This window comes from Parasteatoda tepidariorum, chromosome 4 (assembly GCF_982258835.1).
Source record: "Parasteatoda tepidariorum strain Cologne lab strain chromosome 4, Ptep-v5.0, whole genome shotgun sequence".
In the NCBI taxonomy this organism is placed as follows: Eukaryota; Metazoa; Arthropoda; class Arachnida; order Araneae; family Theridiidae; genus Parasteatoda; species Parasteatoda tepidariorum.
In genome coordinates this window covers 2,941,527-2,967,350 of record NC_141758.1, presented here as the reverse complement: position 1 = coordinate 2,967,350, position 25,824 = coordinate 2,941,527, and the positions used below count along the sequence as shown (strand labels likewise).

General features: G+C 28.2%; 1 protein-coding gene across 2 annotated transcripts in view; it reads right to left on the bottom strand.

Annotated features, from left to right (window-relative positions):
* Positions 1-25,530, bottom strand: part of LOC107444496 (kinesin-like protein KIF12) — a 104,060-nt gene extending 78,530 nt beyond the window's left edge. Inside the window, exon 1 of one of the 2 annotated variants that reach the window (XM_087160518.1) lies at positions 25,378-25,530. In XM_087160518.1, the coding sequence (XP_087016644.1) occupies positions 25,378-25,418 (41 nt within the window). In that variant the 5' untranslated portion in view covers positions 25,419-25,530. Of the gene's footprint in view, positions 1-14,097; positions 14,306-25,377 lie in introns of those variants that run through there. The other variant, XM_087160517.1, reaches the window with a different exon arrangement.
* Between the last annotated feature and the right edge of the window lie 294 nt (positions 25,531-25,824).

Sequence of the window (25,824 nt, the reverse complement as noted above, 5' to 3'; positions counted from 1 at the left end):
GTGTATCGCAGAACTATTTTACCAACTATTTAATTAAATTTTAACATTTTAAAAATCTTATTCTTTACCATTTTACTTTTATTACTTCTTCATTAATAATACTAATAAATTTTTTTAGAACTTTAGTTTAGATTTTTTTTAATTTAGGTTTCCTTTTTAAATTATAGTCAAGTTTTTTTTTAAAGAATTATTGTCTGCTAGCTAAGAATAAAACCTTGTAAAGAAATTAAAAACATTCAGCTGTTTAAAATTATTTAATGCAAAACAGCTGATTATTTACTTAGCATACTATATTTTTTGAAAAAAGAATATAAATTATTGATTGTCTTTTTTTTTTTTTTTTTTTTTCGTTTCGTGTGACTTCAACTTACATTATCTAAAATAGTGTTGATGTTTTATAAGTCACTACAAAGAGAATAAAGATACCGAACATGAAAAGCTGTGGAATACGTAGACAATTTTTTTAGTGTCTTAAAATATCTCAGTATCTTAAATGTCGTCCTACTATCTTAGTTGTGAAATTAAATTTTTAATTATCTGACCACGTGTGATTCACTAATTATTTCATTATATCTTTTACTCTTTATGATACCAAGTAGATTTTTTTTCTGATAATATACTAAACTACTTTGTTTAATTTTTTACTTTAGCATGATTTCCAAGATATTATTGTAGTATAATTTGTTATCAGGAAAAGGCCTCATTTTGTTAAGCAGGAAATACTAAAAATTGAAATTTGAAAGGATTCCGAAGCTGTGCCAATTTTAGAGTCATCTGATTTTTAAAAAAATGCTATAAAAAATACACAATTTCCGAACTTATTTTAATAAAAATTTAAAAAAAACGTGTCAAGTAGGCTCACATACTTTTTACAGAAATTGTGAAAACTAATTTTTCCTATATTTCGTCAAAAGAGGATAAGAATGATATTGCTCCAAGGGACCTACTCAATAATTTTGTTATTTCCAGAATGAAATCTGTTTGATCGAAACATATTATTCCTTGAAAATTAAAACGAGGGAAAAATTAACTTTAATAATTTATTTAAGCGTATTCCATTTATTTAATGATAGCGGTATTAAGGTTAAGGGTATGCGTTGGAAGCTCCGTTTATTATTATACTATAAATGCATTAAATCATGTAGCTTGAATAATTTATTTTAAGTAAATTATTTAATAATTTTAAGCAAATAAGGGTGTAAAAATAAACTCGATCGAAATACTCCGAAAGTATACCCTGAAATATATGTAGAATAAACTTTGGAATCGATATATAAAAAATACCTTTTTAAACAACTTCGAGTAGGATGGAAACGTTAACTTGTTTAAAAAAGCTGTCCTTGTAACTATTTAATTTCGATTCCTGGTACTAGGGGACATTCCATTTTCACATTCGACTTTTGAAATTTCAATTGTAAACAGAATTTTTTTTATGACCTTAAATTAAAATGTTAAGGCTTGCAGCAAAAAAAAATTTTTTTTACTGCATTGATTTTTTTACAAAGTAGTGAATTATTATATTTTCAATCTAAGAACCTGTGCCTATAACATATGTAAAACTTATTTTAATATCGAGTGAAATAATTTAATATGTTGTGTAACTAAATGGATAATCCCAAGAAACTGAATCGAAAATATAAAAACTTCATTGATTTAAAAAAATAATAGATGATAATAAAAATAGACATGTTTTGAGCGTCCAATAATAAAAGTCACAAGTTATCCAAGCCTGACAAATCTTGAGAATGGGCGATTATATTTGAAATCTCGAAACATGTCGACTTTTACTTCCCTCTTCATATGTTTTGAAGCCAGTTGAGTTTTTAACGTCAATTATACTGTTTCACATTTGGGTCTTGATCATTATTTTGATAAGGATTTTACACTCGTTAAAGTAAACATATGCATTTTAATATTTTATCAGGATTCATGTGGTCTTTAAAAACGTAAGAACATCAATATTGTAAAAGTTATATTTAACTTAAAAATTAACGTTTTGACACCAAATATTTTGAGTTAATGAAATTAAATATTTTATCTTTTAAGTTTTTGTGCCCCCATTTCAGTATCTTAAGGATTTTACGAGCTCTGTTTAAAAAGAGAGCATCAGATATATATAAGAAAACAAAAATAACCATAGTAGCAGTATTTGGTGGTAAATGTAGCTAATTGAAGAATATGCTGTGCGACATTTTATGGTGAATTTGCGAACGTATAAGTTTCAGAATGTATCGAAACATGAGGATGCTATTTGCTAATCATCTTTATCCAAAGAAAACGATGTAACCTAAATATCTAGTAGAATGAAGCGATTTTTTGAACAATGAATCCTACAATATGCAGCATATTATTTCAATATCTTATTCTTAAACATAACATATTTCAATCTTTTTAAAATGCCACTGAACATTCAGCAATTCCTTGAGTTATAGAAAAAAGAAATATCGTAAATTATAGAAAACCTTGTGAATGTGCTTTAGAATTATTATACAATCTACATTTTATTTTTCAAGCACTTTTTTTTTCAAACTTCCTTGCCTAGAAGACTCGATTAAAGCTGTAAAAATGATTATCCCTAAAATTTTGTATATAGCTATAATAAGTTATGTTCATTTGATTTTAGTATGAAATCCTCGAATAAATATAGTAAAAACAGTGTAATCTGAATAATATCAGATAAAAAGTTCATGTATTTAAATTCTGAAAACTATCATAAATAATTTATAAATCGATTCAAATTTACTTTTCAAAGGAGATTAAAATAGTTTTTTTTTTTTGCTTTTTGGACAGAAATCCCCTAAAAAAATTGTTTATTGCCTAGAAACTTCGAGATATTTTCTATTAACAATAAATTAAACCCCTCCGAGCAATCACTGAACATTATTTCAATTTTTTTACTATCAGAGTTTGGTTGCGTAGCAACCTATTAAATTTAAGCACTCCTCTTTTGAATTAGTCAATGGGTTATCTTAAAATATTTATTTGCGCAGGCGACTTTTTTTGGCGGTTTTCTGGACTATCGCCAAATATATAAACCTTTATTGCGGCCCAATTTACCGCCCAATTTTCTTAAAATTTTGTCTACCCCCCCTAATTCAAATGTCTAGATTCCAAATATGTATATATGTTATATATTATATGTATATATTATATGTTTATTCAGAGAAAGTGCGTTTTTGTGTCTGATTTCGTAACTTAATTAATAGTTAGCACTAATTAATTACATATTTGAGGTCACCCCCAGGAACCATTAAGATTGACACTTAGTTCGTGAAAATCCGATCATTAGAACGAAAGTTATTCAGGGTGATTCGTTTTTTTTTTTTGCGGACTGTACAACTCTTTACACCTATTACTGAACGACTCACTTTTTCCTGAAACCATTTATATCTCGATTTTTTTCATTACACCATTTTTTAAAAAATTTGTTCTATCACTATAATTTTTTTTTAAAAATAATCTTTATGTAACTTTGGCCAGTATGTCAATAGGAAGGGGGAAAAGCAGATTTAGATTCAGCAATCATACAAATGTTGTTTACACTAGCAGATGTAGAAGTTCATTCAATCCAGACTGAGTCGTCGTAGCTCAGTCGATAGTGCGCTCGTCTTCCACTTAGGTGAACCGGGTTCGAATCCCGGTAATGGCTGGATTGATTCGAATTCTGCACTCGGCTCGCAGCGATCCCAGTGCTGACGCAAAATATTTTGAACGGTAGACGAATCATGAGTTAGGTAGTCGTAAACCCAAACATCGAATCGGCTTTTCAACGACGGTTATAAAATAAAATCAATCCAGACTTTAAGAATAAGATTTAGTGAGAGAATGGGAAGATGCATAAAAATCCCGACACCATTCTTTTGTTGCATCGTGACATCATTACTAGATCAGTTTGCAATAATTATAAAAAAAATAATAATGTTTTCATTAAAATGTACTATTTTTTTAAAACATAAAAAAGATAAATTTCTAATGAAAAAAAAAGAGAATTTAATTTAATTGATAAAATGTATGAGTCCATAGATTTTTCTCAAGACTGATTTCAGTCCCCAGAACTGAAGAGTGTCCATCCATGCTTCTCTCCTCAACCATCAGAGGATTGAAGATCAAAATGTTAACTGTATTTTTAACCGTATTTACATGCTGCAGGTTTAAATTAGTTATGCATTTACTCCACATACGAGTGAGACGGTGTGTTCTGAAAATACCACCCTAATAATGCTTTTCGAAATGAATTGTGGTTCACATCCTGTATGTAACATACAAGATAGGAGACACAAATAATATTTAAGCAAGGGAAAAGAAAAAACGCTAACATTTCAGAAATTAAATCAATTATTATTATTTTAAATATTAGTATAGTTGTAATAAATGATTTTTTTATTTATATTTTATTCAGGTTTATGGATCAGGTTAAGATCTTTTTAAGTTAAAATGCTGAGATTAAGAAAACCAGCGAAATAGTAGCATATGCGTTTTCAAAGCTATAGTTGTTCTTAGTTTTTAAAAATATCTTAAAAAAGCCAAAAACGAAAAATAGGAGAAAGAAAAAAGAATAGGGGGAAAAGGGATGGGTTGATAAAGAAGGTGAATAAAAGGGGAGGTAAAAGCAGAATGTTTGTGTTCTGCATGCATAATAAACGAGAAAATTTCTGAGATCAAGTTGTAAATATAGTTTTATTTAGTAATTATCTATATATAAATAATCAAAATAATTTTGATATAAATACATATTTAAATATCTTTCATCGAGAGCTCCAAAAAATTGCTTATTTCAAATGTTTTTGATAAACAAAATTTAATTAAAAGTTTTCAAAATATTTTATTGTATACGTAAAAAGAAAATTGGTAATTTTAATGTTTATAAGATTGCACCATGAATTATTCTTTCTAAAATTGAGATGTATTTATGAATCTTTAAAACAATATAATCTCAACATACATTAGAATTATAATATTTCTCAGAAGTAAAAGAAATGATTTCTTAGGAAACTCTGGAATATATTTAATGACTCCATTTTAATGGAAGTGATCTGAATCATAATGTGAGTGGGTAGAGTTTGTGTTTTACGTCATAGCGGTCACTCTCAAAGAATTAAAATAACTGTCGTGGCAACAGAGCTGTGGTTACCACAGGAGTAGAGGGAGGGGTCTGTGTGGGCATTGCACGTAAGGTTATTGATTCGATATTCTCTCTTGACCTTGCTCCAGAAAAAAGTAAAATGCGTTTCACATTTTAAGTATTCATTTCTCTGTGGAAAATTGGCAACCTGCTAAAACACGCTGATAAAACATAAAATGAGTTTAAAACGTCATTAATATATTCCTCAATTCACACAAATCGTTTGGGTAATTTGAATTCTAAGGTTTGTTTACCTTTTAATACGCGGGAAAATAAATGATTACGCTATTCAAATTTAAAACACTTTCAGAAAATCGATTCGAAAAAAATCGTAGCTAGTTTTGTTGACGTTTTGAATCAGTCAATAAATTAGGTTACAATTATCTAATGAAAAAAGGGTTTTTATTTACTAAGAATTACCCAAACATAATTTTTTTGTCATAGGTTGACGTGTCGCGAATTAGTATTATACATAAATGGTTTAGTTAAAAAAAAATCTCTTAGCGAGTAGTTAGGGAAAGTTTACTATTATGGGAAACTATTTTTTAAAATTAAGATTAAAACTTAACAATTAGGATTCTCATAATTATTTTATCTTATGTACTGTGAGCTCTGAATAACTCTTGGTCTAATGATAGGATTTTCACTCAAAAGGATTCAATCTTAACGGATAGCAAACCTAACCTGAAATATGTTAATTGGTTAGTGCAGACGATATTTTAAGTTACGAAATCAGACACAAAAATGTATTTTTTTTTTAATAAACATAACTTTTTTCAACGGGTTCAGATTTTTATCTTCAAATCTTCATCTCTGTATATATATATATATATATATATATATATATATATATATATATATATATATATATATATATATATATATATATATATATATATATATATATATATATATATATATATATATATATATATATATATATATATATATATATATATATATATATGCGTTTCTTTTTTATAACTTAAAAAGCATTCAATAAATTTAAACAAAATGTTTTGAAAAATTTTAAATTAATTAAAAAAAATAATTTCAAAACTTATTTATCTGTTTTTATTTTCGTTTTTATTTTTTAGTTAAACATTTTACAACTTTAATTTGGCTTTTACGTTCGTATAAAACGTTGTTTCAACGATCATTCGAAATCCATTAGAGATATTTTTTGTGTTGAATATCGGCGGGGAACTTTATATTCTGGAGAAAGCTCGAATTGCGTGTTTAAGAAAATGGACATAGCGTTTGATTCCGTTTTTAAGAACTTCTGTTACGAAAATTGTTTCTTCTTCCAAGAGTAAACTAAAAAATCCATGTAAATTCGTAATGTGGCGTCGTCCATTTGCTTTAATTACTTAGTACATTTTTTTAAAAATATTAGTCGTTTTTGAAAAGACATTAAAAGTCAACAGTTCTTCTTACGATATTGTCGAATATTATGCCGAATTTTTAATAGTGGTTCCAAGACCGTCGCCAATAGCCCCTTGTGCGAAATAAATAAAGTACCTACCTATCCTCTTTGAATTGTTTGAAAAGGCTCATTGCGAGATGTGTCTAGAATGACCGACGGTTCCTTTAATTAAAATATTAGTTTTGGAAATTAAAATATCTCAGAAGTAAAAATTAAATTCAGTGTTAACAAATGAAGAAAATACTTTGTGTCAGCTGGCTAATGTAATAGTGTATTTTATGCATAATTTGTAAAAGCAATTAAGTGAATAGATAATCGTTATAATTTATCCACTTTTATTCAAAGCAGAAAAAAAATTAGTGTTCGTTGCAGCATTTAAACATACTTTAAATACAAACGATATTTCCGTCCTATGATTTTAAAACTGAGTACTAATAAAACTATTTTAACGACAGGTTTTATGGTGATTGAGTTTTAAAACAAATTAATGTTCTTTTTAATGGTCAAAATTAGCTGATAAGAATATTAAAAATATAATTTAAAAAATACTGCAGAAAAATTACTTTTATCGAATGTCACATTGACTTTTCTAATCTCATTGAATGAAAATGAGATTTTTCATCGATTTAAAGAGAAATCGAATGAAATCATTTTCCAAGATTGTAAAATAGGGCCAACATTTCAGACAATCTCATTAATACAATCATTAAATGAATAAAAATGATTGTTACCGTTAGATGTGCATTATGCTACCCTAATTTTAAGAAAATTTATGAGTTTTAAAAAATAGAATAAGATTATCAATAGTATAATTAGTTTATCTATTTCTTCATTTTTTTCATTCCTACTTCACCAAATCTTAACGAATGGAATAAATTAGAAATTAACTAAATACAATGGAGTTCCTTTAAGAATTATCATTGAGGCAAAGGGAATGCCCGTTTTTTTTTCTTGTACCATAATTATTGTTCCATTGAAAGTTCTTATTTACAGCATTAAATTTGCTCTTAAACTGTGTAGAATTACATCCAACCAACTTCTGTTCACTTAATTTGATAGAACTATGCATTTTTCAAAAGTACTGTTTTTTGTTTTGATTAGGTTTCATTTATAACTTTGTAAACATATTTGCTACTTTTTCTCTCTGCATGCTTATGCATGTAGTGATTTTTTTTCTGTTATTGTAGTATTATCTAATGCGAGGGAAAATAAATCTGCTCTAACTTTATTATCGACTATCTTTTTACAATAAATAGGAAGGCAAGATACAACCTGAACTTTTAACAAAATCGTAGAGTGTGCTAAAAAAGATATCACCCTAAATAACTTTCGTTCTAATGATCAAATTTTCATGTACTAAGGATCACTTTTAATGGTTTCAGGGGATAACTCCAAATATTCTAATTAATTAGCGCTAACTATTAAATAACTAACAAATTTTTAATTATTAATAAATAAAAGCTGAATAAACATGCAGTGTTTTTACATATTTGGATACCCCACCCTCAACATATGAGGGATAGACGAAATTTCGAAAATATTGAATAATAAATTAAGGGTCTATTAAGCTAGATATATATTTGATGACAGTACCAAAAACGGTCAAACAATATCACCACAGCAGGTAGAGTGATTTAAAGTAAACATAAACTACTGAACTTGTGATTGACAAGAGAAGCAATATTCCAGTTCTAAGCAAACAAGTTGAGACAATAAAAAGGAATAAAATAAAAACTGAAGCTTTTTTATTAAACCTTTTGCGATAGCTCGGGAAGGCTTACTTATTGATTAATAGTCAATAGAAAAATATCAAGACGTTTCCAGGCTACAGGCTGATTTATGACCGAAAAGCAAAGATTGCTTTCAATTGAATCTCCTTTAAAACTAAATTGTGAATCGATGAATGAATTGTATATGATTTTCCAAGAACGCATTTATGACATGTTTATTTGACTTTTTTTTTCTTTATTGTTTTAATTTTATTTATATGAAAATTTCATACTCAACCCAAGCTAATCCCTACTTAATTAACTTACAAAATTTCTTTTTTCTGTAACTGAAGAGATTAGTGAATGTTAAATGGCATTTTAAAAGCATTGAAATATAAAGGTTTATGAACAATATGTAAGATATTATATGATTCATAGTTTAAAAAATCATTTCATTCTGTCAAAATATTCCAGATGATTTCTACACTATCATGATTTTAGCAAATTTGTTATAAAAAGTCGCTCAAAATGTTCTTTAAATAAGATCAGCAAATATTGCTATTGTTGATTTTTTGCTTATTTCCTTTATTTTCAAACCAGTTCTAGGATTCTTACTATCACTAGATATATCTACATCAAATCTATATCTAATATAATAAACAGAGTTCGTAAGGTTCCTAGGAAACTAAATAGGTGGCAGCAAAAAGATAAAATGTATTTTATTACGTTTATATTCACCGCAATGCTTTTCATTAACTATAAATATCTGGTTACAAAGTCTCAAATGTCGAAATTTAAATTTTAAAGTTAAAGATAACTTCTTAATTATACTTCTTAATTATTGTTGCTACGGTTTTTTTACTTTTTTAAGGACCGCATGATCTCTGTTAAGATATTAAAATACAGATTCTTATTTCTACGAACTCAAGATTCTGATCAAAATAATGATCGAGATCCAAATGTAACACAGTATACTTGATGATAAGAACTTCACCGGCTTCAAAAAAGTATGAAGAGGGTCAACATGTTTCTAGCGCTCAAAACTAGGCACCCATTCGCAAGACTCGCAAGACGTGAATGAGGGAAACGAAAGGGACTTTAAAAAGAAAATGTAAAGTTACCGATGAGAAAGAGAAAAATAAAGTTAAAAACAAAACTAGAAAAATCACGATGCCTGAGATTGAACCAGAAAATAAATATAATTAAAAGTGAAAAAGCAAAAATATTAAACCCACAATAATCGTGAGAGGCAAATCGTGGCAAAATATATTCTCACGCGCGATGGAGAGATAGCGAGAGATAAGAGAATCAGTATTCATGTGAATAAATGAGTTGATATGGTGATATGGATGGAAAAAATTTTAGAATTATCGAAATTAAATAAATATGCCCAAAATTCAACGAATTGCTGCAATAGATGATTTATATTATTCTTGATAACGAACTTATCTATGCTGTTCTTTTTTTTTTCTTTTTGTCAATATGTTAAAATGCGACTGTTCAGTCAGATAGTAATAGCAAGGTATTCATTTTAAATTTTCTGTTTCTTCTCGGCAACTGCATTATTTATAATCCACCTTTATTTTCCATTTTTAGTTGGCAACCATGCATTTCCTGCTTCATTCACACTTCCGATTACTTTTTCACGTCTGGAGAATCTTGAGAATGAACCCAAGAAACATTTGCTTCAAAAATATGTAATAAAAAGTGGCATGTTTCGATCCTTTTTTCGTTTGTTCGACACATTTCGAGCATGTTTAGCCTAAGTGAATTTTTTCAACATCTTCTTTTTTTAAAAGAGCAGCTTTTTTATAGTTAGTGGTGGAAGGAATTTGAAAATCAAAATAAAATTCCAAAAAATCCGAATTCGTTCATTTAAAATTTACCACTCAAAGCAAACAATTTGAGTGACACTAATATGTATTTACTTTTCATAAACCAAACAAATAATAAACAATAAAATAAATAATTAAATAATTTTTTGTTCATTATTCGAGAAAAGGGGTGCGCTTTATTAATATGATCCATTAGACGTTTTGCATGGAGTAATTTCAAAATGACAAAATATTTTTAATTTCTTTAGAAGGTTTAATTCTCAGATAACTGGGTTAAGTTCTAAGACTTAAAAAAATTGACAATTATTTAGAATAAATGCATATATCAAAGAATAACTTAATTTGAAGTACTAACAAAAACTAAACAAAGAAGATTAGTATATAATTAATGGTAATCTACGTGGTAGCACGAAGAATGAGAATTTTAACAATGTAAAAATAGAATGAAAAAAAAAATTAATAGTTCTGCGAAACATGTCTGGCCAGGTAATTAAAAAATTTACTTTTAAATTAAAATGTTTAGGATGATACATCATATGCTGAGATATTTAAAGACGTTTGTAAATTTTGATTACGCATTCGATAGCTCTGCATGTTCGGCAACTCCATACTCTTTGCAATTACTTCAAACATCATTTCATATAATCAATCATTGTTAACGTTACAAAAGTTTGCTCCAAGAAGATATAAAGATACCTTTTACAAAATTAGTACTTTCGCTTAGCATTTTAGTGTTTGGTTTTTGAAATGCATAATTAAAAGTTGATAAATATATTATTCCAAATATATACATTACTGAATATGCTCCTGAACGGGCATAGCTGCCCATTCTCGTTAAAATGCGAAAATTCTCGTTGAGAAATCTGGAAAAGTTGCTGACGACGTGATATCAAAAATCGCTCCATGCATGTTCAATTGTATTTAGATCTGGATATCTTGACAGCCAGTCAATTTATATCTTCAATTTCCAACAGCTCGATGTAAGCCACTGAATGATTAGGTGTAACGCTGTCATCCATGAAGAAGAGCCTCTCTAAAGGACACACATAAAAGAGAGAAACCTCCCTGAAATAGCGTTTACCAGTGACTGAACCAATTTCTAAGCATGGTACCACTCCAAACAAAAACACCACCTCCATACATGCCCTTTTCGATGATGTTAGAGGTTTTATTGCATGTTCCTTGCTTTCGTTATTCAGACTGAATCTGCTTTTCAATATTCAGAATTAATCACCTTTCTGTAATCAGATTAAATCTCCTTTCTGTTATCAGATTTAATCTCCTTTCATTATTCAGACAAAATATCCTTTTAGTTTTCAGACTTAATCATCTTTCGATAATCGAACTAAATCTCCTTCCTGTTATCAAATTAAATCTGCTTTCTGTAGTTACACTAAATCCTCTTTCGATAGTCAAAATTAATTACCTTTCGGTAATCAGACAAAATCTTCTTTCGTAGTCAAACTAAATCTCCTTTCAGTAGTCAGACTTAATCCAGTTTCTGTAATCAGGTTAAATCTGCTTTCGGCAGTCAGACAGAATCTGCTTTTGGTAGTTAGACATTAGTAAAGAGAGTTCATATTTCCATTTCTAGTGTTCCTGACCCCACAGAAAACGTCGTCTCCAAAGAAACGTAAATGGTACGCACCGTACTGGTCATCGTGCAAGTAGATCACCCATGTGAAGTCTTTTAACCTTAGTAGAATGAGCTATCGGTGACCTATTAGTCCGTTATGTATGTCTTTCGAATTCACCAGCTAAATACTGTTACTTTTGTCTTCAGTACGATGTACTAGTTACCTGTAATTATGTTTCAGAGTGAACGGACCACTGCAAAGCTCTCGTACAGCAGTTCATATAGTTTGAAAAGATATATAATTTGAAAAGATCTCCAAGCTCATGAACCGGTGCTGTGAAAGATCTCCTCAACCACACTAATCCCAGTTTGACTTTCCTTTAATTTTCCAATGATTCAACATGGAATAGAGTCATTCAGATGCCATCTGCTGAAATACCTTTTGGGCAGTAACTTGAAATACCAGCGTACTTATTCTGCTAATTCCTCAGTATGTCATATATGCCCTATCATTCTTAATCCAAGTTAGTCTAATCTTGAGACTAGTGTTTTATTTTCGTTATTTCCACTGATATAATCTGAATTTTTAGTTTCGACTTTAATTTTGCACAATGATGTAATTAGTTTTCAAAGAAAATATTTTAGGTCATGAAATCAGGCACAAAAGGGCATTTTCTCTAAATAAACTCACCTCTTTTTGACCCATTAGAATACCCTTTCAAGATATACGGGATTAACGCAAACAGAAATTATGGCCCCAATCGAAACATTGAAACATTTTTGCACACAGACATAAAATATGTTTATCCGAAGATAATTCAATGAAAAAAAATATAATTTTACAAAAATTGTGTATAATTTTTTAGTATTCTATTTAATATGGGTCAAAAAAATTATTGCAAGACTTGCAAGTTTACAAATTGTACTTCATCTGATATAACGTCTTAATCTTATCTAGTATAACGTCTTATGTTAAATGACAAATTTTAAAATTTGATCAAAATTGACCAATCAATTTCTGGGTAGTAAAATAACAAAAAATTCATGCTTCAAATGTTTCAAAATCTTGCAACCAATTCCGTCCAAATTTTTGATTTTATCAGTTAGAAATGAAAACTTATGTACAGATAAAAAAATATTTTATCATTAAAACATTTCAAAATGTACAAAAATCTGTAAACAATTAAAAATAAATTTTTTACATTGAGTTATTCGAAGGAAAAATTTTTTTTTTACATGAGTTGCAAAATTTCTAATGAGTTGCTAGATATTTATTTTTTTACATTAAGTTATTAAAATTGTTTTTCTACTTTCAGTAATTATTTTTTTACCATGAGTAATGAAGAAAATATGTTTTTTTTTCACATTGAGTTAGACAAAAATCATTTTTCTAACATTGTGTACTACAAAAAATATTATTTTTCTTTGTAATTAATTATTTCTGCATAAACGAGTTTCATAATTGTGTTTACATTGTCTCACATAGTTAATATATACACACAAAATTTAAAATAATATTGAGGGGCTCAAATTTTCTACAACTCTTCGTCTAAGCTATTGAGAATTCACTTTACAGATTGCAGCTGCTGTCGGTATTTTGAGGGTTAAATCCTTCCAAAAAAATGGTCAAATCCATTGAAAAAAATGGTATGTTTATCTACAGAAATTTTTTTTCTATGTGTCTGATTTCGTAACTAAAAATAATGCCTGCTCTAAATAATTAGCAAATTTAAGATTTGCCCTTCACGCTATAAACATTGGATATAAGTACATAAAAATTTTACCATTAAATCAAAAATTATTACTGTGTCCCGTTTTCGATTTTGCAGACTGAATAAAGGAAGTTTTGATTACGCTAGGAGTTATTGAAAAGATGATTGATAAATCCAAAGCATTTTTCGTTTAATGAGTTACATCTTCGATAAAAATATTTTTTAAAAAAAAAACTGTTGCAAGTAATAAAAACTTCTCTTTAACTAACTACATAACGGTTGCGTTTTTCCTTAAATTAGATGAAAACTGTGAAAATTATCATGCCTGACGCTGATAACCAGAAGACCTTCGTCACATCTTAGTTTATTAAAACTTTCATTTTCACAGAATTTATTTTAACTCTTTCAAACATAGTTAAAAATGTATTGAATTACGTAAAAATAACTTCATTGGTTTTTTTCCCTATGGTCAGATTTTATGAATTGCTGTCAATATTCAAAATATTCGGCACATATAAAGTGCTCCAAATTGTAAATAACATTGTTTTGCAGATATAAAGTGTTCCAAATTATCAAGATTGGTTTTTTTTTTAAAAAAAATTTTTAGCATATGATATTTACAAAATAAATAAATAAATCTTAGCTTTCAATCAATAAATTTTTCGTTGGTAGCTTTGAGCTTAAGAAAACTTTTCATTTCAATAAAAGAAAACTTACCCATAAAAATTATACCGGTTATAAATTTTCTTTAAAGGCGGTTTCTTTCGTCGAATCTTTGGGAACCATTTGCGAGTTGCTGCCATTGCACATCTTTTCCATTCACTTTAATCCCAATGATAACTAACAACAAATACCCTTGGCCTAAGATCTGGACATCAACTGCCCCATTCTGACCAAAGCCTTGGTGTCCGTGTAAGAAGGGGGGCGGCGTCCCATTTACTGCCCTGTATAGGCAACTAAAACAGAACGTTCGAATGAACCCTCTTTGGTTCCATTAATCTAGCTGAGTGGGTTTACGATGTCCGCCGTGCAATCCCTAGGGACTCTTGACCAGCGGTGATTATTTTGGAGTGTCCTGGGAGATGGAACTATCACCAAGATGATTTCGTGGTTTCGAACGGGAATTGTTCTTTCATTCTTTTTCGTTCTTTTTTTGAATAAAAAAAGAGGAAAAAGGAAAACTATCTGATGTGGCCTTGACGCCAAATATTGAGATTCGTTTTCCTGCGTAGGAGTCAGACAGAGGGGTGGAGGGGGAATTAATGAACGCCCCCGATTTTTAAATGAAGTGATCATCACATAAATTTTGATCTTGGAATAAAAACTGGGTCAGTAAATCATTCAGTGTGAGAATAAAAAACATTGGATAGAGGTGAAGGTCATTCGGGGTAGGGAATCTACTCTTAATTAAATTATATTCAAAGAAGATAGCGACGTTTCATATTTTAAAATCATTTTAAACGATCACTAGAAAATTCATTTGCATCATTTTCGTTTGCACCATCAATTCGTCAGAACAACGCACGTTATTTCGTATACAATAACTTTATAACATAATATTGAAATGTAAATTTTGGAATAATAATTTACGTTTTTAGTTCTCTAGGATAAGTACGAACATTTAATCTTTCTTTTCTATTAAAAACATACTTTGCTAAAAAAAAGTCAAAATAAAAAAGAATTATTTCTAAGTGCATTTTATAGCAGCGTGATAAATAAAAACGTATCTATTTCGTTTTTGAGGCTTTGTAAAAAGCAGCTATACATTTAGGAAACAATTTAGTTAAATAATTTCAGCGCTGTTAAAGACGCATATGGACGATAATATAAGTCTTTGATTAAATGTTTCTGTATATTTATGTTATCGACAATGTACAAAATGCTGGCATTGTATACAAGGCTTGGTGCTTTTTGACAAAGTTTGAAAAATAATAATTGTTATAATCCTCCTTATTTTTTGTACTTTTCTTGTACTTGCATACAGTGAAAAATGTTTTTTAGAGAGCCGGAATGACTGTGGGGTTAAGCACTTAACTCCTAATAAGGAGACCCAGATTCGAATCCCAGTTATTACAGGTTGATTCAAATTCTGTTCCCAGCTCTCACCAACCACGGTTCTGACGTAAAAATAGAGGTATAGGCAGATCATTGGCTAGAATACCCTTGCCATCTGGCTAACTGTGGAAGGTTTTCCATTCCGGGTATAGAAAATGCGAGTTCTATCAAAAAAGTCCCCCACAAAGTCTAGTTCGTTGCAATGCATTACTCAAGGCATCTTTTGTCTTCTGGATTGGATTTAAAATTACTGGAGCTACGGAGTTCAACATTGATCGTCGTAACCACGAAATAGGAGTCAGTTGTACGATACCGGTTATAAAATAAAAAATATATTTCTCAATGTTCGCACAACAAAGATGCAAATGAAAACCGCATGGAAATTTATGGAACCTGATTTGAACTTTTGAACTATTTTATTTTATAACCGTTGTTGAACAGCTGAACTAATTTTTGAGTTTACGACTACCACTGTTCAACTCCGCAGCCTTTTAATTTTGAATCCAATCTGATAGACAAGAGAACTCCTGGATCAAATATTGGGAGAAATTTACCAAGTCGTGTTAGTTCCAACAAAAAATACTCCACACGGGCAAATTTCTCCCAATACTTGTTCCAGGAGTTTTTTTGTCTTCTGGTATGGGTTCAAATCTACAAGGCCACAGAGATGGACATTAGTCCAAAAGTTGAACTGTTCAACGACGGTTTTAATATCCTTTAGTATTCATTATACTATAACGACTGTTCATTTATTTCATAATTGGCTATTTCTTTTTAGATTTTTCTTACATGTTTGTCTTTCTGGGCGCTATTTATTTTGCCATGGTTGTTTTTTTATAGCTATTTACTTTATGTTTAATTGTTATTAAGATCGTTTACATCTGGCATTACTTTGCCTATACTCTTTATTTTTAGTTTGAAAAGCGTGTTTTCGACATTACTTTTAAATATTAAACGGAAACATTCAATTTTTATGCTTCACAAGCTTGATTTCATCGAACAATCTGATTTAAAGAGTAAAGGAATGAAAACGAGAAAATTGAAAAGCGATCATTAAATGAATGAATTGATAAATCGGTGAATCAGAGATTGAGTATGATACAAAGTGAATTGTTTAATCAGTGAACTATTGAATCAATGTATTAGTTAAAAATATATCAGTCTGAATAAGTATAAATCGGTTTGTATTAAAACTAATAATAATAATAAAAAGTTGAGTGAAAAAATTGAGAAACTGTTTTTTTTTTTTTTTTTTTTTTTTGTCAAATGTTGAGAACACGTTTATTAAAATTTATTTATTTTTATTTATGTATTCTTATTTATTTATTTATATATATTTATTATTAGTCATTTATCATTATTTATTTCTTCAGCTTCTATTGGCATGACAGCCCTTTGTGAGCCAGAGCCTTCTTTAGAACTTTCCTCCGCTCTGTTCTTTTCTTTGTGATTCTTTTCCAGTCAGTAACTGTTATGATTTTAAAATCCTCTTCAACGGAGTCTAACCATCTGATCTTAACTCTCATTGGCTTATAATTGGATTAAATGTCAAGGACGAAGAGTCCATTCGACAGATATGACCCACAAACTTTATTATTTATTTCTTATTATTTATTTATCATTATTTATTATTATTTATTTATTATTATTCATTATTATTTATTATTATTATTATTTGTTTATTATTCATAGTTTTTTAAGTCAGTTAAATATTCACTAACAAATTTTTCTCTATAATGAGAGTTAAATATTAATTAATGATTAGAATATTTCTTTAAAATAAAAAAGTAAGTAAAAATGGGAAAAAGAATCTGCCAAAGCTGCTTACGAACTTCCCTGAGCGTTAGCTTTACTGCTGTAAATATCTGATTGCAGAGAAACCATTTTAACGGAAAACTTGGGAATTCTTCCTCCTCTGATTTCACCGCGCCAGAGAGGCCATTGCCAAAAATCCATTCATACAATATTTGACGGAAAAAATTTCTAATTTTTGAACTATAGTATTTTTATTCCATACCTGCCTCCAGTATGTTTCGAACGTATTTTAACAACAGATTGAAATGTTTCCCCCCTCAATTTTTAATTGTTTCTTGTTCTATTGTTGTTTACTGTTCTATAATTAAATTATGATCGTTATGTCCATTTAAATGGAAGCAGCAACTTTCTATCAATTAATAGAAAATTAGTTTCGAATAATTTAATTTTCGATTAGAAGTTAAATATCAAAGATTTCGATTTTTCAGAGATTTGTTTTATTTATTTTATTCCTTAAGAATTTAAAAGTATTTTTGTTCTTTAACAATTATGTTAAGTTAGTTAAATTGCACCCCTACTTTTACTATTTATTTTGGATTCCTTAAGAATCAAATGAGTAATCACTGAAATTATTTTTAAAATAAAATAACTGCGAAAATAGAATAGCGGTATAGAATTTCGTAGAAATTTCAAATAAAACTAGCTTTCACTTTCATACTGATGCATCAAGGACATTTTTTTTAGAATTAAAATTGATACAACAAATATTTAAAATAATTTGATGCAACAAATTATAAATAACTGGAAAAATAATTTCATATGCAAAGTGATTCTAGAATAAATTTACTTGATTGGATTTTTACATGTAGAAATTTAATAAAATTTGTCCCATTTTTCTTAAATAAATATGACATGTATGTTTTTTTTTCTAGATCACGAAACGGGAATCTAAAATGAGAACGGGGGAAATTTATAAAATATGAAAAATTTTAATAAAGTTAAAACACGAAAAATATCTATTTTCCAAATATTTGAAAATAGTTATGTTGGTAACATTGAATAAATAAAGAATGATAAAAAATTACAAGTTACAAAAAAAATAATTGAAATAGTTTATTGAGTTAGTTAAAACTGAACTTTGTTGAAATTAAGATAATTGCTTTAACAGAATTCAAGCTGTTTTCTTATTATTTTTTAAATTCTCTCTTTTTTTCTTTTTACTAAAATGCTCATGATTTTATGGAACTTTTATTGCATCGCTTTCTTCTAATCATTGCATCGCTTTCGCTAATATAATGGTCCAAAAATATTTTTTCAACTATCAAAAGTCATTGTTTCAATATTTTCAACAAAAATATTCAATTTTTTTATTTGCGAATTTCTTTTTCATCAATCAGATATTTTCGACCAATTTGTGCTATTTTCGGTTTTTGACAATTTTATTTCTTTGAAATTTTTAATGAAATTTTACTTTACTGAGTTTGTTTCAACAAACTCAGTAAACAGAAGAAAAAAAAGAACTTTTCAAAAGTCGAACGCTTGAAAATTAAAAGTAAATTTCATTATTTTTCACCCATATTCTTCTAACTCTACGGCACAGCTTTCAAACAATAGCTCTTCGAAAAAAAAAAAGGTATGGTAAATTAAGTTAGAAAATTTTTGATAAAAACGTAACACTTTCCCATTCTATTCTTCTCCTCGTCTTTGACAAAGAAAAAATAAGTTAATGTTGGAATTCTGAAGTCAGAAAACTGGTATTTACGTAACATATATATAAAGTGACAGTCATTTACAAATATTTTACTGGTGAACATTCTATTCTGGACACAACTCGAAATGCGTGTTTGGCATTATGGACATATCCTAAAATACGCCTTTTCAACGTTCTCATAAAGTTTAACGACTAAACGAGACATTTTATGCTTTCTTCTCCTTACTTTTTTAAACACTAAGTCTAATTATTAGTTGGAAAAATCCCGTTCTCCGGTGTTAGGTTGCTAAGTATATTTCAGATTTAACTTTTCAAGATTCTCTTCAGAACATTAAACAATAAAAGGGTTTCATAATCTAAATTTGTACAATGCCTATTTAATACGACTATTAAAAATTAATAGATCTCTGAAGACCATGTAAAAACAACTCTGTTCACTTTTAAAGTCTTTTCAAAACAGATTGAATTTTTAAAAAAAAAAAATACTAAGTGATTTAGGCAAATAGATGGTATCCGTTTTCAAATTTATTTAGATTTACACTTTGAAGAAGAACAATTTTAATAAGAGAAATTTGAAAAATTGAATCTAATTCTATGTCCATTTTCTTAAATAGTTACGTTCATTTTCTCTTAAACATGCATTTTGCGCTTTGTTCAGAATCAGAAGCAGACGATTTGCTGAAAATCGAAAAACTGCGACAAAAAAGAAATGGAAAAGCAAAACAACTAATAAATTCAATATTCAAGATGGCGTCTGTTTAGTGGTATTCAAAGAGTGAAAAGCGATGATCTGTGCAAATTGGTGAAAAGTAGATCATCCCTTTCTATCTCTAGAGAGAAATTCAGTGCCTCTACGTGCCTTTAAGTTTCGAGGGTTGAATAAAATGAACGTGTTCCATTTTCAGTGATGAATTTCGACTGACTTATTTAAACGAGGAAATGAGATGAAAGTTTTTATCGTAAAAAAAGTAATGTGCTTCGTCGTAAAACTATTTTTTCAAGTGCTATTGTTTCTGTTATAAATTCTTCTGCTTCAGTTTCTAATTTTTTACCAAACTAAGTAGAAAGTTTCGCAAGAATTAAATCTGATATTTCGTAATAATTCGTGTTTTTAGAATTTTCGATATTCTCTCTTATATCGAAATACTAGGAAATTTTGCTACTGGTCAGTGACCAGTTGTAACACTTTTATCAGTTTTTTCATCTTTAGAAAAATTAAAAATTTTAAGCGATTAAAAAAAGTTGATATTAATTATGTAGGGCATTCTTTGAATCATTTCCTAAAATAGGGTTCATTTCTTAAATGAAGGAAAATAAATGTAAAACAAATCAAGATTTAGAATAGAATAAAATATTCATATTAATTCCACTTTTAATAATAAAAAAAAACAATAATAAAATGCACATGGGGTGCATTTTCGATGAAAAAAGTGGTGATCGGAAGGCTATTGACAGACGCTTTCTTAATCATTATTTGTTATATTGAGTCGCCTTGTGGTTGGTGGCAACCGTTTATTTTGCTCTTCACTGATACAATACTTTTGTCTATTAAGAAAATTTAACGGTTTATTTAAAATAATTATTTTTAGAATTTAAATTTATTTAATTCCATTTATAAGCTCTTATTTAAATGAAGAATGAATAGAATGGACAAAATAGATAATTCGTAAACAAACAAAAGTTTTCGTTATAATCGAGAGAATTAAACACTTAAAATGGCGATAGACAAATGGCGAACACCTTGGATTGATATCCCCATGACATCATTTGACCAAAAGAATGATCATAAAGTGAAAATGAAATTAGGCACGGAATAGGTGTGAATGGGATCGAAATTTTTATAAAAAATTGGAAAAGTACGTCATCTATCAGGGATTTTGTAATTGTTGTAGATGATGATTATACAAAATTATTATTGAAGAAGATGATGATTACACGAAAATGAATAATGAATGCTGTCATTATTAATTTGTAAGGTAGTGATATGATAACTAGTCGTCACATTTATGTATTTATATAAAAGAAATAAACATGTTTTAAATGAAATGTTTCCTTAAAAATTTTGCATTATTACCGCTAATGGCTATTAATATTGATATTATGATAGAAAATAGTTTCTTTTTAATGTTTTATGCGGATTTTTAAATAATGTAAGTATTAAACTAAAGCAAAGTGAGGTAAAACCGGGTAGCTTAGAATCGAAGTTCTGTTGGAGATGGTTTGTCCGACCAAGAAACCGTCATATTTAATCAAGATATTTATTGTGTTGTGTACAATAATATATCATTCCTAAAAAAGTATACATGTACTACTTTTTTTAAAAAAGGATTTTATGTTGGAACGAGTCAAACCACCTGGTCTAGTGAGGTGAGACCTGTATGGAATACATGTTAACTCTAAAGAAAAATTAAAAATAATAATATTTCAGGAAAAAAGTAGCAGACATTTTCATTTTATATAAGAATTTTAAAAAAATTAAGCACGTCATTTAGATGTTGTTGCTTATCCTCTTCATCTGACATAAAAGTTCCAGGAAGTCGCTGATCGCTGGAAAATCCGAGGATCTGATGTAAGATCCCCGTTAGAAAGTCCAAATCAAACCAGAATATGTTCCGGCGAAGCTGGTTAAACACAGCATTTTTTTTTTTTTTTTTTTTTTTTTTTTTTTTTTTTTTTTTTTTTGCAAGTAGGGAAGATCTTTCTGCTTCCCTCAAAAGAAAGCACTTAAGATGGCACTTGCAAATCTGGTCAAAGCAGTCTGGGTTCTTTGGTTGCATTTTATGTCCAGCAGGGTACTAGGGGATGAATTTAGATGTGATGTAGTTAAGGCTGCACTCAAGAGGGGGAGAGGAACAATTGTCCCGGGACTGTAGAGAGCCTAACCTAAATTTCATTAAAAAAAATATAGTGCAGCAATTTTAATTCATATAAATTGTTTTTTTTTTTTTAAATTGCAGCTAATTTCTTTACATCCAGATTAAAACTACAATTTTTGAGACAACAAAAATTTACAAAATATTAAAACAAAGCTTTTCGTGCTTTAAGGAAGAGGAACGCAAATGAAATCTTGGGGTTCGTAAAACCTGTGTCCAGCCTTCAATTTAGTTATCTTCTTCCTCCTCTGCACTGCAGCTTTCGAGTGCCCAGCATAGACTCACGTAAAGGGGCTGGAGGTATTGTATCCGGTCTTACCTCAAAAACAGAAGTTATCGAATAGAGCAACACTATTATAGGACTAAATCCTTATTGTTTATCCAGGTATGAATCTTTAGTAAATCTGCAAGGGGGTGAAAATCCCTGTTCACTGACTCTCACCAACCCGATAATTGCTAAAAATATATGAACTAAAAACAACACTTGTGCCTCTAATTCCCACGCCCAAATGTTTCCTTTGTGATACTATTAAGATCTGATCTATAAGTGAACATAAATCATTTTTTTCTAAGTAATCCTTTTTTGAAATAGCATTTTGAATTAAAAGTATATTGATTTAATAAATTTGGAGAGTTCACAACTGTCATTTCATATTTTTTGCATACGAAACGGACGTACGTATATTTTAAATACAACTTTTGCATTTCTCACTTTGTGCATGAAGCTGAAAGTTCTAAATCATTCAAATTATCTCTTAAACCGTCATTCATAATGGTATATTAATGTAATTTGCACCAAGAAAAAATTATAATTGTAAAACAGTTAATAAGATCAGACATTATTAATAAGATATTATTAATAAAAGACCGATTTAATTACCTTTATCTTAAAATGTAAGGTGGAACTACATTATTCTAATAATAATAACAATGAAACAATCCTCGTAAACTCTTAATTCAGAAATCAAACGAAATCAAAAATGTAATAATAACAGTACAGGTAATTTTAACCTTTAAATTAGGGAAACAAAAATATTTATAGGAAAACAATAACTTTATGACTTGTATCAATTTTATGTTGATGACAATCAAACCAATGAGAAAATAAATGAGGGAAAACTGGATCCTACCATGTGATTTTCCGGCCAATAAAAATGTATTGAAAACAATGGCGGACAGCGACACCATCATTAGCTTTTCATATATAGTAAGATAATAGACTGGACTAAAAATAATTTTTGTATCTGAAATGACTAATAAATAAGACTAGTTTAATAACAAAGAAACATTACAGAGTTGACATCGTAAGACAAACTTTTCTACACAGACGCCGTGCATTCATTAACAAAAACAACACGCTAACTGATATGTTCTTTGCTTGTAAAAAATAATTCAGAGTTAGTCCGCTAAAAACATAATTAATTTCAGTACTATTTAGGTAATCGTTTTCACCCCACTTTTGTAAAATTTTCCTCACACTTAAGTGCTCCTCACACTTATTGTATTGATATATTTTGCTTTGGCTATAGTGATACAATATTAGAAAGCACTCTTTTTTGCGAATATAGTGAGCTGAAGAATAGATTATATCTCTCATTTTCCGGATTTTTAAAAATTTTTTGTCCTTTTTCTCGGATTCTTTTCCCGGTTTTTTCGTTATTTTTATTTTTATTATTATTTTCCTCCCTTTCTTCCCCTTTTTTCATTGTTCTGAAATTTTTCCCTTGTTTTATCTACATTTTGAACTTATATATATATATATAATATTAGAAAGCACTCTTTTTTGTGGATATAATCGTACGAGCTGATGAAAGGATTATATCTTTTATTTTCCAGATTTTTTTAAAATTTTTGTCCTTTTTTTCGGATTGATTTTTTTTCCGGTTTCATGTTGTTTTTATTATTATTTTTCTTTTATTTTTTCTTCTTCTTTCATTGTTCTGTACTTGCTCCCTTGTTTTCTCTACGTTTTGAACTATATATATATATATATATATATATATATATATATATATATATATATATATATATATATATATATATATATATATATATATATATATATATATATATATATATATATATATATATATATATATATATATATATATATATATATATATATATATTCATTCCATGACTATATATCATATGGCATTCAGCAAGTAGCAGTTCGGGTACTTCTTTGTTTCTTAGGAAAGTTGAAAAAGAAGAATTCTAAGTTTAGAAATTCATGTGTTTTAAAGCTGCTTTGATAGTATTAAGTCAAAAAGGTTTCTGAATGAATTATAAAGTCTTTTAAATTAAAAATAAGTAATGCTCGAAAAAGGCTCTAATAATAATTGCTTCTATCTTATAACATTTAAGAAATTAAAACAACTTTAAATTCAAATTCATTTTTCTTAAAAGAAAAATATGGAAGTCTCTGTTTCATCTACAAATTATTCCAAGAGTTGAATTTTTTCCAAAAAGATAATTTAAAAAGAATTTAAAAAAGGGATTCACTTTATCATTAAATCATAAATATAGAGCAACATAATTTTCTGAAAAGAAATGGATGCATATTGAAAGTAAAAAAAATTATAAAGCAATACAATAAGTTTAAATGCTAATTAATTTAGAAATTGAAGTTTTCTATATATATATATATATATATATATATATATATATATATATATATATATATATATATATATATATATATATATATATACAGCAAAATAAATAAATACAAAAAAAACGAAGAAAATTGCGAAAAACAATAAGTTTCATTTATTGCACATAAGCTGCAAGTAAACAGAACTCATAAAATAAGTTCAAAATGAAAATAAAACAAAGGAAAATTACAGACATATGAAAAACGGGGGAAAAAGAAAAATAATAATTAAAAAAAAATTACAATCAACTGATGAAAAAAAAATCTAAAAAAGAAAGGATAAAATTCTTGTAAAAAAAAATTTTATCCCTTTTTTTTAAAAATAATTTTTAAAAAAATTTTTTTTTTCCTTTTTGTTCGGATTTTTTTACCCAGTTGTTTGCTATTTTTTTTATCATTGTTTTTCTTTTTCCCCCTTTTTTCATATATCTGTAATTTTCCTTTGTTTTATCTTCATTTTGCTTTGTTTTATCTTCATTATTACACTATTTTTTTTAGTCTTTTCTCGCTATTTGTTTTTCTAAATTATTTTCTTTTTATTAATTTATATGATATTTTAAGGACAATTAAAGTTTGATTGATTTAACTTTTCATGAATTTTTAATTGAGCAAATAATTAAATGGATTTTCTCAATCACATTGCTATAATCGAAATTACAATATTTGTTTTTAGCTCCAAAATACGTTTTAATAATTTTTACTTCAAAAAAAAAATTAATTCCAAAAATTTAAAATAAATAAAAACATAGCTTAAAACATAAACGAAATGCATTGTTTATTACAAATGCGCGGTTATGTTTTTGACCTATATATTGAAATAAACAACTCTTTCATAACGATCATCACCATAACGACTCCTAAACTGTCAATAATCTTAGCATTCGACTATAATTAGAACGTCGAACAACTAATACAAATGATTAAAACGAGTAAAGAATTTGACTTACAAACTGCCACTTGTCGAAGACATAGTTGCGGCTGCTGGCATTCAAATATACAATTGTTGACAGCACTTTCTTTCTAAATAAGCAGTGTCCCTTGTTTTGGGATGATATGAAAAAAACCACATGGCATTTTTTAGTGCCGGCAACTGCTGCCTGTTGTCGTGAGGGGAAAACAACAAGCAGTAATTGTTACTCGTGCTGCCATCTGTTGGTGATTTGTAAGAACTTCATTTAAATATTGTTTTAAAAGTTTCTTTTTTTTTCCCACTAAAAATAAATCCTTAAACAATTGTATTAAAATTTAGTTTAGATCAAACTATTGTATACCATAGGATATTAAATATACATTTGGTATAGCAATAGTTTATAGATCTTCAAATAACCAATATTTTGATGTAAAAGTCTTGTAATTGCATGATCTGATTGCAGAAGAGAAAATTAAATAATACA